Raw genomic sequence first — 17,802 nt, 5'->3', positions numbered from 1 at the left:
TTTTTATTTTTTTTTATTTTCTTCACTGCATGTCTGTAATTAATAGTATATTTTTCTTCTCGCCCAGATCACACTCCAGTCCTGAAACCAGTAGGTAGCCTGAGAAGGTCAGAAGAGATGGAGGCATTAGATAGAGTCGAGCCTTCTACTGTGACACCGCAGGTCCCCGTAAAGAGGAAGAAAGGCTGGCCTAAGGGAAAGAGCCGTAAGCCACAGCATTGGAAAACCGACCCTGAAAGTAAACCGGGAAGTGGCGCAACCAACCCGGTTGCCGGCAGCACTTTGACCGCCCAGTCTTCAGAAGAACTCCAGAGACATATCCAGAGCAAACCTGGCAGGAAGCGCCGTAATTATTACCCACAACAGACCCAGGACGAAGGTGCCCGAGAAGAGCTGGACAGAAGCCAGTTGTCTCAATTACAGTTAGAAAAGCCAGAGGAGCGAACCTTCAAGAGGAGACCACTGTCATCTGACTTTGACTGCGAAAAGCGGAAAGATTCTGATGAAGGCATCTTCCCTAAACAAATGAGGGAACAGCCAAAGCCCAGAAGGCGAGGCCGGCCACCTAAAAAACCAAACCTCGAGCCCCCGGTTTCCAAACCGGCACCCATCTCCGAGCCCGAGGAAGAAGAGGAAGAAGAGGATCAAACATGGTCTGAAGAGAAGCCAAGCCGTTCACCTTCCTGCAGCTTATCCCAGGCGTCCAGCTCAAGAGTTCCACAGAGCAGAGACGGTGACATGGCAGACCAAGAGGAGGATGAGGAAAGAGAGGATGAGGATAACATCTCAGGCAACAGAAGAACAGGGGCTGTCTCAGGGTCGGGAAGCAGGCGAAGTGATGATCATGATGCAGATGACGAAGGAGATGGTCGACTAGAGGAGAAAAGTGATGCTGACAAGAGGAGAAAAAACCAGGACTCTGAGGATGACGATGAAGAGGTAGAAGATGAGGAGGAGGAACAGTCATCTCCTCCGCGTTCACCCCCTGTTAAAGAAGAACCGCAGAGTGGGGAAGGTTTTTTAGACATGCAGGACAGTGGGTCACGGGAGTACATCCACAAGCAGGAAGATGAGGAAGAGGAAGAAGAGGTCCAAGAGGTTAAAACGCGCTCAGTTGACTCCCAGGATGAAAGGCGGCGACGGGAGCAGGAAGAATCTGCTGCTGCAGCTGCTGCTGTGGAGACTGTGACTTCCATTGCAATTCCCTCTGATCCTCCGCACATGGAGACAATGGATAGCAAATCTGACCTGCTGTTGGAGGCAGAACATCCTCATGCAAACTCTGAGTTTAAGGATGAATTGAGCCACCATCCACATGACCACCACCACAGCAGTGAACTGGACCTAGAGACAGTCCAGGCTGTCCAGTCCCTCACACAAGGAGAGGCCCAGGATGAGGAAGCTGAAACACACAGTGCTTACCAGGACTGCGAAGAGACCCTAGCTGCCTGTCGAACCCTGCAGAACTATAGCCATGGGGAAGGAGAGGAGGAATCACTCACCATGGTAGAAGACTGTGGTGCCTCTCAACATAGCAGCCCCATGGCCAACCCTCCCATGCCCCCTTTAGCTAGTCAATCTGTTCGATCGGTTAACAGCCCTGGAATGACTCCAGGATCTCTCGAAACTGGACCAGGTGTGTCTGGTCCTGCAGGTGGAAATGGTGGAGGCTACACCCAAATAACTCCAGAGCATCCTAGTTCACTTTCTGCCCCATCATTGCAGAACATGGAGACATCGCCCATGATGGATGTGCCATCCGTGTCTGACCATTCTCAACAGGTGGTGGACAGTGGGTTCAGTGACTTGGGCAGTATCGAGAGTACCACAGAGAACTATGACAACCCAAGTAGTTATGACTCCACTATGGGTGGAGGGGGAGGTGGTGGTGGTGGAAATAGTGGCAGTGGAAGCAGTATGTCTGTTACGGTAGCTACTGTCTCATCTGCTTCTTCTTCATCCACTTCATCCTCCTCTTCCTCACAAGGCAATAGCTGTTCTTTTGTGTCGACTCCTGGCATGTCGTCTTCCAGTGCTTCTGTGGGCTCTCAACTTGCTATGGGCAGCTGCAGCTTGATTCAGCAGGCTGGTCCTGGTCCAAATGGTGGGCCTGGTTCTAACGGTGGTAGTAGTGTCCCTCAGCCACCTCCACCACCTCCTCCTCCCTCAGCTAACACCCAAAGTTGTGGCATCAAGTCCCCCCAAAGCTGTGTAATTGAAAGACCTCCAAGTGCGAGTCAACCTCAGCAGCAGCAAAAGAAGGTTCCCCAGCAGCAACAGCCAAACCCTCAACCTGCACCCTCAGCACCTCCACCTCCTCCTCCTCAGCAGCAGGCACTTTCCCAGTGTAGCATGGGAAATACCTTTGCTTCCACACCCATGATCATGGAGATTCCTGAGAGCGCAGGAAGCGGTGGAAGTGGTCGAAGCATTTACGACCGAATGGGCCAGGACTTTGGTGCAGGTGGCTATGCTCAACCGTCAGCCACCTTTAGTTTGGCCAAACTCCAGCAGCTTACCAACACAATCATGGACCCTCATGCCATGTCTTATTCACATTCAGCTGCTGTCACCTCTTACGCAACAAGCGCCACTTTGCCCAACCCCGGCCTGGCGCAGCTTGCCTCCTCCCCGCACCCTCCTCTGCCTCAGGCTCAGGCCACCATGACTCCACCTCCTAATCTTAGCTCTAGCTCAATGAACCTTGGCACTCCCTTAATCCAGTGCAACATGCCAGGAGCCAACATTGGCCTACCTCCTCCACCCCACACCCAGCGCCTTCAGGGTCAAATGGGCACAGTGAAAGGCCACATCGCTATTCGGTCTAAGGCCCAAATCTCTGCGGGTTCTCCACACCAACAGCAGATCTATGGTCGAAGCTCAATGCAAGGGTCCCCTCGAACTCTGGCAGTGCAGCGGGGCATGATGACTAACCTCATGCCCACTCCTACTTACAATTCAATGAACATGAACTCTCTCAACGCAGCCATGTCAGCCAGCTACCGCATGCCTCAGCCCATGATGAACAGCGGGTACCACAGCAACTACATGAACCAACCTGCCCAGTACCCCATGCAAATGCAGATGGGCATGATGGGAGGTCAGCCCTACCCGCAGCAGCCTATGCAGCCGAATCACCATGGCAACATGATGTACGCTCCTCCGTCGCACCACAGTTACGCTGGTGTACCCAAACAGTCGCCTTACATGAGCAGATGAGTAAGGGAGAAGTTATGCAGAGACAAACAAGAGGGTAAAGATAGACATTTAACCCCTTCCAGAAACAGACTCGCAATACACTGTGTTGTTACTGGAGTGCACCTACTTTACCTGAGACCTGGAAAACCATGTTAGTGTGGTAGAACAGGACGGTGCCGCAACTGGAGAGGTTTTACTTTTCAAGTCTTTACCCGTACAATACGGTGAAGTTTTCACTCGGTTTTGCCCTACCGAAGCTGTGCAGCGTTAATCAAGCTGACCAGGGTAACGATGTGAGGTTCGAACAAACCTGACCACATCATGTAAACAGGGCACTCCTTTCCTTCCTCTGGTGTTCATCGCCTAACACAGGGTTGAAGACGATACGAAGCAGCCGAAGGATAAAAAGAACGGAGAAACAAACTCGCATTTGAAGTTCTTAATGGACTAAACCTGGATCATGCAGTCTTTTGGAATTGACATAGGAAGCCTTACCTTAAAAAAAAAAAAAAAAAAAAAAATTGTAGATTTAACTTGGCTCTAATTATTATTAATTATATTACCACCACATTTTTTTTTTATTTTTTTTTTTATTTTTACGTGTTCTCTTTATTTGGATGATTGTTAAAATGCTTGTGTTTCAGTCTAGCCTCATGCTTAGTTTAAATATATAAATATATATGTATGTGTGCGTGGCTGGCTATACAGGGGGGAAAGTGTTTGCTCTTATAAACATTCACATGCACATTCAGACACTCGCACACACGTTTCGATAGCCACTTCACGGGTAAGGTGGAGGCACTTCTGCGTGTGGGACGTAGAGCTACTAAGGAGACACCAAGAGACGTTTTTAGTAATCCGTGTCTTCCCAGTTCTCAGTATAGGACCACATGTATTAAGAATCGGCGGGACGGAGAAACTGTACGTAGATGTCCATAAGTAGCAAGAAACTACCAGTAGCCTGAATAGGACTAGAGCTCCTGTGAAGATGTAAATATTCTGTTACTTCCTGATTCACAGCACAGGCTCCCAAACTGCAAAGCGAGTGAGCCAAAACCCCCTCTGGCACCAAAATACACTCCACTCACTCCACTAGAGGGCACTCTGATCAAGGGAGATTTTGAATTTTTTCCCCCATTTATTTATTTTTTTTTAAACTTCATACTGCACAGTATAACAGGGGAAGCAGAACCAGTGGCAGTCTGTACACGTCGACTCCTACTGACACATGGCTCATCACAGACCTTCAGAGCTTCAGCTGGTAATACAGTGCTGTTAGCCTTTAGCGATGAAGGAGATGCGGACAGCAATTCGCAGCGGCGTGCTTGTGCACGCAAAACACAAACCAAGACACGTGCTATCTTGGTTAAAGTGCATGTCATACAGGGACGAATACCAGTATAGGACAAGGGGCGGAGAAACTCCTTTGTATTCCTTTGTATGTCCAGTATTCAATGTCAATGAGGATTCTTAAAGATCTGAGGTTTTCATATATTATTTGTGTATTTTTTTTTTGTTTATTGTTATTGTTTTTTTGTTTTTTTCTTTGTTTTAATTTTTTCTGAATTTTATCAGACTGGGCAGCTTTCTTTTATGACACAAGCTGACTCTTTTTGACTTTAGTAAACTTATTGTAGAGAAAATGTTTTTTCTATAATATAAAACAAAAAAATTGACATGGATATTGGTACTGTCATTTTTCACTTCTGTTTCAGGAAAAAAGAAAAAAAATCCTACATATTTTTTAGCTCAACTTGGGGTAATATTATTATTAAGAAATTCAAAACTAAAAAATTGCAGCTCACTTCTAGTGAATAAGATGCCTTTAACCTTTCCATTCCATCTCATCTCTAGAGTTTTCTATCTTTGTGTAGTATATTAATGCTATTTTAAAACAAAAGGAGATGAGGAATACCTAAAGGTCGTTTAGCTGTTTTTTTTGTTTGTTTGTTTGTTTTTTCCCCCCCAAATCCCACTCGGTTCTTTCCACGTGTGTATAGGACGTCCATTTAAGAGGCATGTAAAAATGAGCTCCGTATGTTTGTCTGTTTATATTGCTTCTTTTTTGTATCCTTTGTAATTGTACATGGTGAGTTGTAAGCTAAGTGAGAGCGCGGTAGACGGAGTGAGAGAGTACGAGCGACAGCGTGCCTGCCTCCGTCTCTCTCCTCTCTATTTCCTCCCTGTATGTATTTCCATTTATTTGTTTCTCTTTTTTTTCCTTCCTTTCTTAGCAAGTACTTTCAAAGAACTCTGTACATTTTAACATGAAACAAAAATAAATTATGTTGAGCCGTTTTACTAGTTTCTGCGTTGATATTCCTTCTGTGATTTTGTCATGTCAGAGTTTTAGTTCATTAGTGAGTGGAGTATAAAAGGACTGAAGAGCTGAGAGAAGAACCGGGCCTTTATTATCGCTACACATACATTACAGCGGAATACTTTTCTTCACATTCGCCAACTGTGGAGGTCCAGGACAGAGTTGCAGGGGCAGCTATGATACAGTTGCAGGGAGGGTTGAGGGCCTTGCTCAAGGGCCCAGCAGTGGCAGCTTGGCTGTGCTGTGCTGGGCCGGGCCTTGAACCCCAATCCTCTGATCAACAACAACCCAGAGCCTTAACTAGTTGAGCCACAACTGCCCCAAGAAATAACATCTGGTTCCCTTTCATCCTGGAGCTGTTTTATGCGCACACACACACACACTCTCTCTCTCTTGTCTTTGGGATTAAGTGAACAACTATAACATTTGTATTGAAGCTTGATCCTGATCTCCACAACTTCAATCCCATCCTTGAATCCTTGGTAGGTTGTAAGTTTCATGTGATCATCCTGTGTTTGTGCAGGTTTCCACTTGAAGGTTTTTTTTCCCCTCTCATGATGTGTACCGTGTGATTGACCGGCTCACCACCATCACCACCTTCATCAGGACGATGAGGTTCCTGAGGTCAGATGAACGGAATGAATAAATGGATGGTGACTGTTTAGAAAAGAAAAATCGGTTCCATCGTTGTAGAAACCCGTCTATTAAGTTTTTAGCCTTAAATATTTAAGTTGTGAATGTATTAAAAAAAAAGAAGAGACTTTTATTTATAAGCAAAAGGAGTTTATGTTGTTTATGTTTATATTGTGTGATGGAGGGAATGTAGCTGGTATTTAAGTGTTTTTTTACTTAGTACACTTTTCATTTCTTAAGCACTATTTTATATTAATGCATATATTTTTAAATCATTTATTATTATTATCTTTATTTTTAGTGATTACATTTTTGACGCCATTTTTAACGTCCATTTTACCCTTTAGTTTGACGTCATCTAGACGGTTGTGTCCTAAATGACTCGGTATAGCTTATGTACACTACTTAGGGTGCGTCAGATCGTATTTAATACGCCACCTAGTGCACTTAGTTTAGAAGGCAGGAAGACATATTGAGACGCGGCCGAAGACGAAGCTGTCCGTGACGTCCACCAATCCTATCTAGCGATGGGTGGGATGAAGTATTAAGCGTGCTTTGCTATTGGTTGGGTTTAACGTCTGTCACGCACGCATTACCTCCTGTATAACGGCGCAGGAAGGTATAATTCTCATCTGCGCTTGTTTATAAAAGCCTAAAAGAAGAAAAGACGGATCACAACATCTACTGAGATCGTAGTAAGTGTTTCGCTTTAATAATAATAATTATTATAATAATAAACTAGTCGTCGTGTTTGTTGTACGTGTATAAGTGTATTGTACTGTCGTGTTGTGATGAGAAGCGGTCACAAGATCATCTTGTGATGTAAAGGAGAGGATTTAAAGTCCAGTAAACAAAGCAAGCCCAAAGGTGTTCAGGTGTGTTTATTACCTGTGGACGGAAGAATACACGAGCTACAGAAGTCGGACACGATTAAATAATAAATAATGTATCAGATGTCACAGCAGCACAGGTATCACCCAGGCCGAGGGGTGCCAAAACTTTTGCTAAACAACATTGGTCCTAACATTAACCCGCAGTGGAACGTTTTTAAACCTTTTATTGACTTTTTTATTTGTGCAGAATCGGATCGATAAAGACTTTCTGTCCACAAACCTATACGGTGTAGGTTTATAGGTCCGATAGAAAAGCAGGAGAAGGAAATATGTATATATATATACGTTTGTTTAGAAGAGATTTGGTGTCTCTAAGAGAGAAACGCACGAATAAGATTAATAAATGTAGATAAAACAAAAAAATCATTTAATCATGACAAAATAAATGGGTTATAAACTAAGAACTGTCTGAAAAACTCCTGCAATTGCAAGATTCTTCTTCTTACTATTATTATTGTTGTTGTTGTTGTTGTTGTTGTTGTTGTTATTATTATCATTATCGATGAGCAACATTTGTTAAATATTTTTTTGTGCCCGAGCGATTCAAATTAACATCCACTTCTGTCTTTTAGGCTTTACCTTAATCGCTCATTTCAGGCTCCTTGCTGTGTGTGTACTTTACCTTATATGGAGTTTTGTGGGCGGTACTAAATAAAAAATGAGCGCTGATGTAAATGAGCTTTGAGCTTTTACTGTTTGGCAAAATTCAGGTCCACTACCAAAAACTGGAACCCAGAACCAGCAACTCCAAGGGCTTGGGATTGGTGCTGTTATGTTACCATAGCAACACACACACACACACACACACACACACACCCTGGTACGGTCTGTGTTCTGCTAGTTCTGACATCACTTCGTTGTCTCGATCTCAGGCAGTAGCATTGTCGAAGATGATCCACAGTTTGTTCCTGGTGAACTCCACGGGAGACATCTTCCTGGAGAAGCACTGGAAGAGCGTGGTGAGCCGCTCGGTGTGCGATTACTTCTTCGAGGCGCAGGAGCGAGCCAGCGAGCCGGAGAACGTTCCGCCGGTGATCCCGACGCCGCACCACTACCTCATCAACGTGCTCCGGCATCGCATCTACTTCGTAGCTGTGATCCAGAGCGAGGTTCCTCCTCTGTTCGTCATCGAGTTCCTGCATCGTGTCGTCGATACGTTTCAGGTTTGTGTGTCTAATCGCTTCAACTGTCACAGTGATGGTTTAAAACGTCACCTCGAACGTCCCTTCAACCCAGATTTAACACACGGTGCAGTAATCACCCAGGAGACCTGCGTCGAATAGCGTGACGTTTGTTTTTAATTTATTTTTCTTCCAATTAACAATCTTCCAGTTGTTAATGATGACACACGTACACGTGATGTGAACTGTTATATACCGAGACCGAAACTAAACATCACCTCACGTTAACGTGGCCTCAGACAGCCGTTGCCGTAGCGACTGTAGCGGTAATAACGAACAAATTCACAAACGTTCACAGGACTATTTTGGCGTGTGCTCCGAGGCGGCCATTAAAGACAACGTGGTGGTGGTGTACGAGCTGCTGGAGGAGATGCTGGATAACGGGTTCCCCCTGGCCACAGAATCCAACATATTGAAAGAGCTGATTAAACCTCCGACCATCCTGCGCACCGTCGTCAACACCATCACAGGTAACCGTCGCGATCGGCAGTCACCTCCGTACCACGGAACATATTTATATTAAAATGCTTATAGTTTCTATGGTAACAGCTCGTAAAACCTGCGTGCGTGTTTTATAAACAGGAAGCACTAATGTCGGGGAGCAGCTCCCTACGGGTCAGCTCTCTGTGGTGCCGTGGAGACGCACCGGAGTCAAATACACCAACAACGAGGCTTACTTCGACGTGGTGGAAGAGATCGACGCCATCATCGACAAGTCAGGTACAAAACCACGTGTGTGCTGTGTTTAGGTCCCAGATAACAAAGACCCTCTTTAAACACCAACGTTAAACATTCCGCACTGGGGATTTAGTTACAACTGAGACATGATAAATAAAGTAATAAAGGCGTCTCTGTAATGGAGCGTGACCTCCTCCTTCTCCTCCGTGGTTTACTGTAGGTTCTACAATCACAGCAGAGATCCAGGGTGTGATTGATGCGTGTGTGAAGCTGACAGGGATGCCAGATCTCACCCTGTCCTTTATGGTGAGTCCGATCACGTCTTTATTTCCAACTTAAGTGACAGAATGGTGTCTCTAGCGGCGTGAGTTCTGTCTGCACAGAGGTAAAGGTGTCTCTCTCTCTCTCTCTCTCTCTCTCTCTCTCTCTCTCTCTCTCTCTCTCCTTCCCAGAATCCCCGGCTGTTGGACGACGTGAGTTTCCACCCGTGTGTCCGCTTTAAACGTTGGGAAGCCGAGCGAATTCTGTCCTTCATCCCTCCAGACGGAAACTTCCGGCTGCTCTCCTACCACGTCAGCTCTCAGAAGTGAGAGAAGTTTCTTCCTTTTTACACATCAGTTTTCAGCAAACTAACAAACAAAGGTTTAGAGACGTGTAGAACAGGAAAGAGTTTACATTGAGTCTGAAGGCTCTTTTATTTACTCATCTATATTTTGTTTGATGTTTTCCCTCTCTCTGTCTCTCTCTCTCTCTCTCTCTCTCTCTCTCTCTCTCTCTCTCTCTCTCTCTCTCTCTCTCTCTCTCTCACTCTCTCTCTCTCTCTGTGTTTTTTTTCTCTCCCTCTGTCTCTCTATCTGTCTGTCTGTCTCTCTCTCTCTCTCTCTCTCTTTGTGTTTTCTCTCTCTCTCTCCCTCTGTGTGTGTCTCTCTCTCTCTCTCTGTCTCTCTCCCTCTATGTCTCTCTCTGTCTGTCTCTCTCTCTCTGTCTCTCTCCCTGTCCCTCTTCCCTCTCTCTCTCTCTCTCTCTGTCTGTCTCTCTCTCTCTCTCTCTGTCTGTCTCTCTCTCTTTCTGTCTCTCTCCCTGTCTCTCTGTCCCTCTCTCTCTCCCCCCCCCGTGTCTCTCTCTCTCTCTCTCTCTCTCTCTCTCTCTCCCCCCCCCACAGTCTGGTGGCCATCCCAGTCTATGTTAAACACAACATCTCGTTCCGTGAGGGCAGCTCTCAGGGCCGCTTCGACCTCACTCTCGGCCCCAAACAGACCATGGGGAAGGTCGTGGAGTCGGTCCTGGTGAGCAGTCAGCTCCCACGCAGCGTCCTGAACGCCAGCCTCAACCCTTCACAGGGCACCTACACCTTCGACCCCGTCACCAAGGTAACCGCTCTAACGTGGTACCCGATGTGAACTGGCTACTTCTCATCAGGTAGCTGCTCACACCGCCGCCGTACACCTAGCGCTCGGTACAGTACAGAACGGGACGCACTAACGAGGCTGGGGTCTTAATGTATGTATTAATAAATCACTAAAACTCTGTATGACGAGATTTATAACACTTTAGCATTATGGAGAAACACCAGCAACTCGCTAGCTAACGTTGGTGGGTTTTTTCTGTGCATTTCCTTCATTTCGTATTCATTTCGAAATCCAGGAGGAATCGTACATTTAATCCTTGCTCACGTTTGCTATCATAGTGACAAGTTTAATAACAATAACCTTAACACCACGTGTTCTGGGAATGTACGAGTGTCATGTTGTGTGTACGTGCAGCTCCTGACGTGGGACGTCGGGAAGATCAACCCTCAGAAGCTGCCGAGTCTGAAGGGCACCATGTGTCTGCAGACCGGAGCCTCCAAACCAGACGAGAATCCGACCATCAACATCCAGCTGAAGATCCAGCAGATGGCCATCTCAGGTACGACGAGCTAACAGATCTTCAGCCAGGTGTGGAGACGCCGAACGTTCTCCGTATTCAGAACAGGGTTTACGAAGCTGCTTTCATGAAAACTTTTTTTTTTTCATTAATTAAAGAACAGCACATTGTATGTTTTATCTATTTATAGTTAAGTTAATATAGTTAATGTTCAGGAAGTTAGACAAAAAAAAGCACAAGTTGTCACGTTACAGAAGGCCACACTGGCATTAAACGTTAAATGTTCTTCAGAAACCTTCACCACATCCATGTAGCGGTTCCTGTAGAAATGCTAATGTACGTCATGAGTTGCGATGCTCACATCTGACCACTAGGTGGTGGACTTGGCCTTAATAAGTTCTCTGCTCTGTCAGAGTTCACTCCGATCATCACAGGTCGTCCGGGTTCGCATGCAAATGCAGCTTATGCGTGTCACATCCCCGCACCATGGTAACGTATTATACAGTACGGACTCTCGGTGACACTTTGTTCCTTCCCTCTTTTGTCCTAAAGGTCTGAAGGTAAATCGGTTGGACATGTACGGCGAGAAATACAAACCGTTCAAAGGCATCAAGTACATGACCAAGGCGGGGAAATTCCAGGTGCGGACCTAAAGGCCAGACCTCCTCTCCCGCTTCCAGCCGTCTCCAGCGACAGCAGGACATCACGGCGTGGACTGGGGCTTGGAAACGGAGGATACGTGTACGGGGGTTGATTTAAGCGGGAACAAATTTTTCAAGATTTAAAGGAATACTTTGGTGGAAAATGCTGATAACGCTATACATGATCGCTGGGGTTAAACATCATCCCTGTACACAATAGCAACGTTAGCATTCCTCAGGTAAAAGTATTCCTTTAAACGTAGCCACTGTTCGCTAGTGCGGATGAAGGAAACACGGCGGTCGTGTGTATCGAGTCTGAAGTCCACACTAGAGGTCTTCTCGGGTCTAAAGAAACGTACCCGACCCGAAGTGACCCGAATCACTTTTTACCCGAACCCGACGTGCATGATTTATTTATTTTAAGAAAGACCCGACCCGAGTCAAACCCGAAAAATTTAGACCCGAGTCCGACCCGACGGCAATTTTTTTTAACCCGACTGGACCGAATGTTGCGTAACTCTACACTAAAGTAACCGCTACAGAGTGGATTCAAAATTGATTGACAGGTCTGTTTCAACGTAAATTAGTTTACCGCCAGCCACACGTCGCCAGCCACATGTCGCAAGCGGTCTTGGCAAACAGAGGAGAGGTTGGAAAAGGACTCGAGTCGAGGCACACACACGAGATACAGTAGTTCGGGTCTTCTCGGGTCCGTTCGGTAAAAACACATTCATTTTAAATTACCCGAGACCCGACACCGCTATTATTATACCCGACCCGTGTCCGAGGTACACGTGAAACTTTTAGACTCAAACCCGCTCGGGTCGGATCTCGGGTTTTCGGATCTAAGCGGACCCGTGATGACCTCTAGATCCACAACCGATCTTCCTTGCACTCGTATCTTTAATAATTACAACCCAAGAAACAAATTTGCTCCGTCCACAGACCTGATACCTGTCACGCGTCACGTTGTAAGACGTCCTGCTTCTCTCTTATTGTGTCTTATTGTGTCTTTTTTCTCATTGACTCGAAACTGGTTTGTCGTGAAATTTTATTTTATTTTATTTTATTTATTTAAAGCTTTAATTATCAGGTGAAAACACGGTAGCCGTACACCGGATTCCCGACACGACAATCTACAATAACAGGGAAAAAAAAGCACTTCAAACCTTTCCAGTTGCCCGATGTCTCGAGTACGCCGTCGTGACCCCGCCCTCGTATCGATCGTGCACTTAGTTCTCCATTTGACTAATGGCTTCACTGCTGAGACACTACCGTTACCGATCCCACATCGGTGCTCTATCTCCAACCACATTATCCCTTAACCTGTATACAGTTCACAAGCACATCATCTGTTACACACACACACACACACACGCACACACACAGACCTTCTGTAACCACTATTTCACTGTACGGTGAACGTCTGACTTCACCGAAGCAACAAGGACCAATTAAATCCCATCGCTGGATGTTTTCTGTTTGCTGTGTCTGTGATTTTGCGGTGGTGTCGAATAAAAAAAATGTCTGAACATCAAAAAAGGTGGTGTTGTGTACATTAGACTTTTTTTTCAGGCTCTGGACATCCATAAGTCTGCTGTTGCTCTTCCTCTTTATCAGTTCTGATTGTGTGTAAGTAATGGCATCAGATCGCAACAAATCAAAACAATTTCTGACTCTGGAAGCTCTGACTCGTTAAGTGCCTCTCGGTATATTCTGATCAACACAACAGCTCTTATTGTCCTCTTTTTACTTTATTTATTAAGTTCTGACTCAAAATTTTTACTCCAAGCTCGGAGTTGCTGCAAACTTAGATTTTCCATAATTGACTCGTTTTTAAGAGACTCACCGTTAATTCAGACAACAAGCTCTGACTCGTTAATCTCTGACTCTACACAGATTAAGCTGCGACTCTACATAAGCCCTGAAACTTATTAAACGGAATCTTTAATAAATTCTGACTCGGCAAAGTTCCTGACTCCTTATAAGCTGACTAGTCTCTGACTCTCCATGAGCTCTGACTATATATACACACTCTGACTCTCCACTAGCTTTGACTCTGTATATAACCTCTGACTCTCCATGAGCTCTGACTCAGCCTATATATGCAGACTGACTCTCTCTCTCTCTCTCTCTCTCTCTATATATATATATATATATATATATATATATGTATATGTATAAACACTGACTCTCCACTAGCTCTGACTCTTTATATATGCACAATTTGACTCTGTTTATATTTATATACACACCGACTCCCTACTAGCTCTCACTCTTTATATGTACACACTTTGTCTCAGTGTATATATATATATGTATATATGCTGACTCTCCACTATCTCTGACTCTTTATATACACACCCTGACTCTATATGCTGACTTTCCACTAGCTCTGACTCTTTATATATACACACCCTGACTCTATATATATGATATATGCTGACTCTCTACTAGATCTGACTCTTTATATATACACACCCTGACTCAGTATATATATGCTGACTCTCCACTAGCTCTGACTCTTTATATATACACACCCTGACTCTATATGCTGACTCTCCACTAGCTCTGACTCTTTATATATACACACCCTGACTCTATATGCTGACTCTCCACTAGCTCTGACTCTTTATATATACACACCCTGACTCTATATGTTGACTCTCCACAAGCTCTGACTCTTTATATACACACCCTGACTCAGTATATATATGCTGACTCTCTACTAGATCTGACTCTTTATATACACACCCTGACTCTCTATATATGATATATGCTGCCTCTCCACTAGCTCTGACTCTTTATATACACACCCTGACTATATATATATGCTGACTTTCCACTAGCTCTGACTCTTTATATACACACCCTGACTCTATATGCTGACTCTCCACTAGCTCTGACTATATACACACCCTGACTCAGTATATATATGCTGACTCTCCACTAGCTCTGACTCTTTATATACACACCCTGACTCAGTATATATATGCTGACTCTCCACTAGCTCTGACTCTTTATATACACACCCTGACTCAGTATATATATGCTGACTCTCCACTAGCTCTGACTCTTTATATACACACCCTGACTCAGTATATATATGCTGACTCTCCACTAGCTCTGACTCTTTATATACACACCCTGACTCTATATGCTGACTCTCCACTAGCTCTGACTATATACACACCCTGACTCAGTATATATATGCTGACTCTCCACTAGCTCTGACTCTTTATATACACACCCTGACTCAGTATATATATGCTGACTCTCTACTAGATCTGACTCTTTATATACACACCCTGACTATATATATATGCTGACTTTCCACTAGCTCTGACTCTTTATATACACACCCTGACTCTATATGCTGACTCTCCACTAGCTCTGACTCTTTATATACACACCCTGACTCAGTATATATATGCTGACTCTCCACTAGCTCTGACTCTTTATATACACACCCTGACTATATATATATATGCTGACTTTCCACTAGCTCTGACTCTTTATATACACACCCTGACTCTATATGCTGACTCTCCACTAGCTCTGACTCTTTATATACACACCCTAACTCAGTATATATATGCTGACTCTCCACTAGCTCTGACTCTTTATATACACACCCTGACTCAGTATATATATGCTGACTCTCCACTAGCTCTGACTCTTTATATACACACCCTGACTCAGTATATATATGCTGACTCTCCACTAGCTCTGACTCTTTATATACACACCCTGACTCAGTATATATATGCTGACTCTCCACTAGCTCTGACTCTTTATATACACACCCTGACTATATATATATATGCTGACTTTCCACTAGCTCTGACTCTTTATATACACACCCTGACTCTATATGCTGACTCTCCACTAGCTCTGACTCTTTATATACACACCCTGACTCAGTATATATATGCTGACTCTCCACTAGCTCTGACTCTTTATATACACACCCTGACTCAGTATATATATGCTGACTCTCCACTAGCTCTGACTCTTTATATACACACCCTGACTCAGTATATATATGCTGACTCTCCACTAGCTCTGACTCTTTATATACACACCCTGACTCTATATGCTGACTCTCCACTAGCTCTGACTATATACACACCCTGACTCAGTATATATATGCTGACTCTCCACTAGCTCTGACTCTTTATATACACACCCTGACTCAGTATATATATGCTGACTCTCTACTAGATCTGACTCTTTATATACACACCCTGACTATATATATATGCTGACTTTCCACTAGCTCTGACTCTTTATATACACACCCTGACTCTATATGCTGACTCTCCACTAGCTCTGACTCTTTATATACACACCCTGACTCAGTATATATATGCTGACTCTCCACTAGCTCTGACACCAGTGCATGGGAAGCTGTCATGTCTTCACATTACCTCACATTACATCACAGTTCGACATAACTGGACATTTTTTCTGATCTTTTTCGAATGAAGATAAACGTTGTACTTTCCGATATGAGAGCGAGTAACGAATATCTGATTAAGACATGCGATTAATATAAAACTCAGATGTATAACAGGAACCTGTGTTTGTTGTGACACAAAATGAAGTGATTCCATTTTCAGATCTGTTCCTAAAATCGAATACTTTATGATGTGAAATCGAATACTTTCTGATCTACAACACGTCAATACTTTATTTATGTATTTGTATAGTTTTATGTTAAATTCATGTCGTCATGACACAAAGTTTTACCGCATTATTGTTTTTATGTTTCTTTTTTTTTTTTTAATTTGCTGTACTGTTGTGTCTAAGTTCTAAAAGCAAACCTGTCCTGCCCATTTTAACCCCTCTGCTCCCAGAAAAAAAACTCCACTCCACAATTTCCTTCAGCCCCACAGCCCCGGCTCTTCCTCCTTGTCCTCCTCCTCCCTCTCTCTTTTTTAAACTCTAAGAGCAATGGACACTAAAGGAGGGGCCCCAGATGGACAGAAACTTTTTTCCTCCATGTGATTTTAGTCTTGAATGAATGTGCAGCGTCACCAGTCGGCCAACAGCTTGTCACTGCAATGCATTCTTCTTGACTCAGCTTTTTTTTTTCTTTTTAAATAGCAGTCATGCTTTTTTAGTCTTCTGTAGAAACTGTTCTGCTTTTAGATTTTGTTTTATTTCAAGCGTTTAGACAAAAAAAAATAAAACAAATGGTCAGAAACATGGAAATGCTTACAGGACTTCTTGGTGAGTTTTTCACTTTTTTCCATTCCAGTTGTCCTTTAATGAGTCTTTAAGAGCATTGTGTGTGTGTGTGTGTGTGTGTGTGTGTGTGTGTGTGCGCGTGCGTGCATGAGTGAGTGAGTGTGTGTGTGTGTTTGAGTGAGTGTGTGAGAGTGGATGTGTGTGGGTGAGAGTGTGTGATAGAGAGTGAGTGTGTGTGTGTGTGTGTGTGTGTGTGTGTGTGTGTGTGTGTGTGTGAGAGTGTGTGAGAGAGTGTGTGAGTGTGTGTGAGAGAGTGAGAGTGTGTGTGAGAGAGTGAGAGTGTGTGGGTGTATGTTTGAGAGTGTGTGTGTGTGTGTGTGTGTGTGTGTGTGTGTGTGTGTGTGTGTGTGTGTGTGTGTGTGTGAGTAAATGAATGTGAATGCGTGTGTATTCCTACTAGTGAAAGTAATTAAGTCATCACTGCAGTAATTAGTCCAATACACATGTATTGCTGATAATCTCCCTGTCCTGAGTGCTGAACTTTCTGCTGTGTTTGTGTTGCTGATCGATACCTGTGTGTGTGTGTGTGTGTGTGTGTGTGTGTGTGTGTGTGTGTGTGTGTGTGTGTGTGTGTGTGTGTGTGTGTGTGTGTGTGTTTTTATTTCCTCACTGTTTGCTGGTGTAAGTTGTAACACTTGACCAGTCGCTCACACGCGGACGGGGGGGGGGTGTTGATCTCTGAGCGCGTTGCGTTTTTCACCTTGTCACGTGCTTGATAAACATTACAGAGACTTAATTGCAGTGGCCTAAATACTTAACACCAAAGTTAACACTGTCGGGGCACGTGGCGAAAAAAATGCACAGCTAAACACATTCCTTGGCTTCATTACACCACGTCTGCAAATATGAATAAGACGTCAAATATATCCCCCCCCCCCCCAAAAAAAAATATTACAGGTTCTATGTTACAACATGGCTGTAAGCGCGTGACCGTTAGTGACACCCTCTTTTTTTTTTTTTTAACATCCTACATAGTAAAGTAGTGTGTGGTTTGGGACTTGCCCCAGAGGCATTTAACTCATCGTGGGGGGAAAAAAATGCATGTGAGATTTTTTTTTAACAAGCCACGTGCTCCGAGTCGTGGCGCGTGCATTTCGTGATCCCGTTCAGGTTTGTTGCTTCTTCTATTATTATTAACA

At 44.3% G+C, this 17,802-nt stretch overlaps 3 protein-coding genes across 8 annotated transcripts in view; all 3 read left to right on the top strand.

The window, feature by feature from the left end:
• Nucleotides 1-5,499, top strand: part of kat6a (K(lysine) acetyltransferase 6A) — a 30,324-nt gene extending 24,825 nt beyond the window's left edge. For all 5 annotated transcript variants that reach the window (XM_027168801.2, XM_027168793.2, XM_027168771.2 and 2 more), the window contains one exon: nucleotides 68-5,499. In XM_027168801.2, the coding sequence (XP_027024602.2) occupies nucleotides 68-3,219 (3,152 nt within the window). In that variant the 3' untranslated portion in view covers nucleotides 3,220-5,499. The remainder of the gene's footprint in view (nucleotides 1-67) is intronic.
• A 1,197-nt stretch (nucleotides 5,500-6,696) lies between these two features.
• ap3m2 (adaptor related protein complex 3 subunit mu 2) lies at nucleotides 6,697-12,952 on the top strand. Its single transcript, XM_047818986.1, has 9 exons — nucleotides 6,697-6,846; nucleotides 7,917-8,207; nucleotides 8,524-8,695; nucleotides 8,808-8,945; nucleotides 9,124-9,209; nucleotides 9,356-9,489; nucleotides 10,066-10,273; nucleotides 10,667-10,811; nucleotides 11,322-12,952. Exons 2-9 carry the CDS (start codon nucleotides 7,935-7,937, stop codon nucleotides 11,420-11,422), a joined length of 1,257 nt encoding a protein of 418 aa, XP_047674942.1. The 5' UTR covers nucleotides 6,697-6,846; nucleotides 7,917-7,934; the 3' UTR covers nucleotides 11,423-12,952.
• A 3,426-nt stretch (nucleotides 12,953-16,378) lies between these two features.
• Nucleotides 16,379-17,802, top strand: part of tet3 (tet methylcytosine dioxygenase 3) — a 57,480-nt gene continuing 56,056 nt past the window's right edge. Inside the window, exon 1 of one of the 2 annotated variants that reach the window (XM_047818055.1) lies at nucleotides 16,379-16,645. The gene's annotated coding sequence lies outside the window, so the exon portion shown is untranslated. Of the gene's footprint in view, nucleotides 16,646-17,642; nucleotides 17,774-17,802 lie in introns of those variants that run through there. The other variant, XM_047818054.1, reaches the window with a different exon arrangement.

Source organism: Tachysurus fulvidraco, chromosome 9 (assembly GCF_022655615.1).
Source record: "Tachysurus fulvidraco isolate hzauxx_2018 chromosome 9, HZAU_PFXX_2.0, whole genome shotgun sequence".
NCBI classification, from domain to species: domain Eukaryota; kingdom Metazoa; phylum Chordata; class Actinopteri; order Siluriformes; family Bagridae; genus Tachysurus; species Tachysurus fulvidraco.
This window is presented reverse-complemented; position numbering and strand designations above follow the sequence as displayed.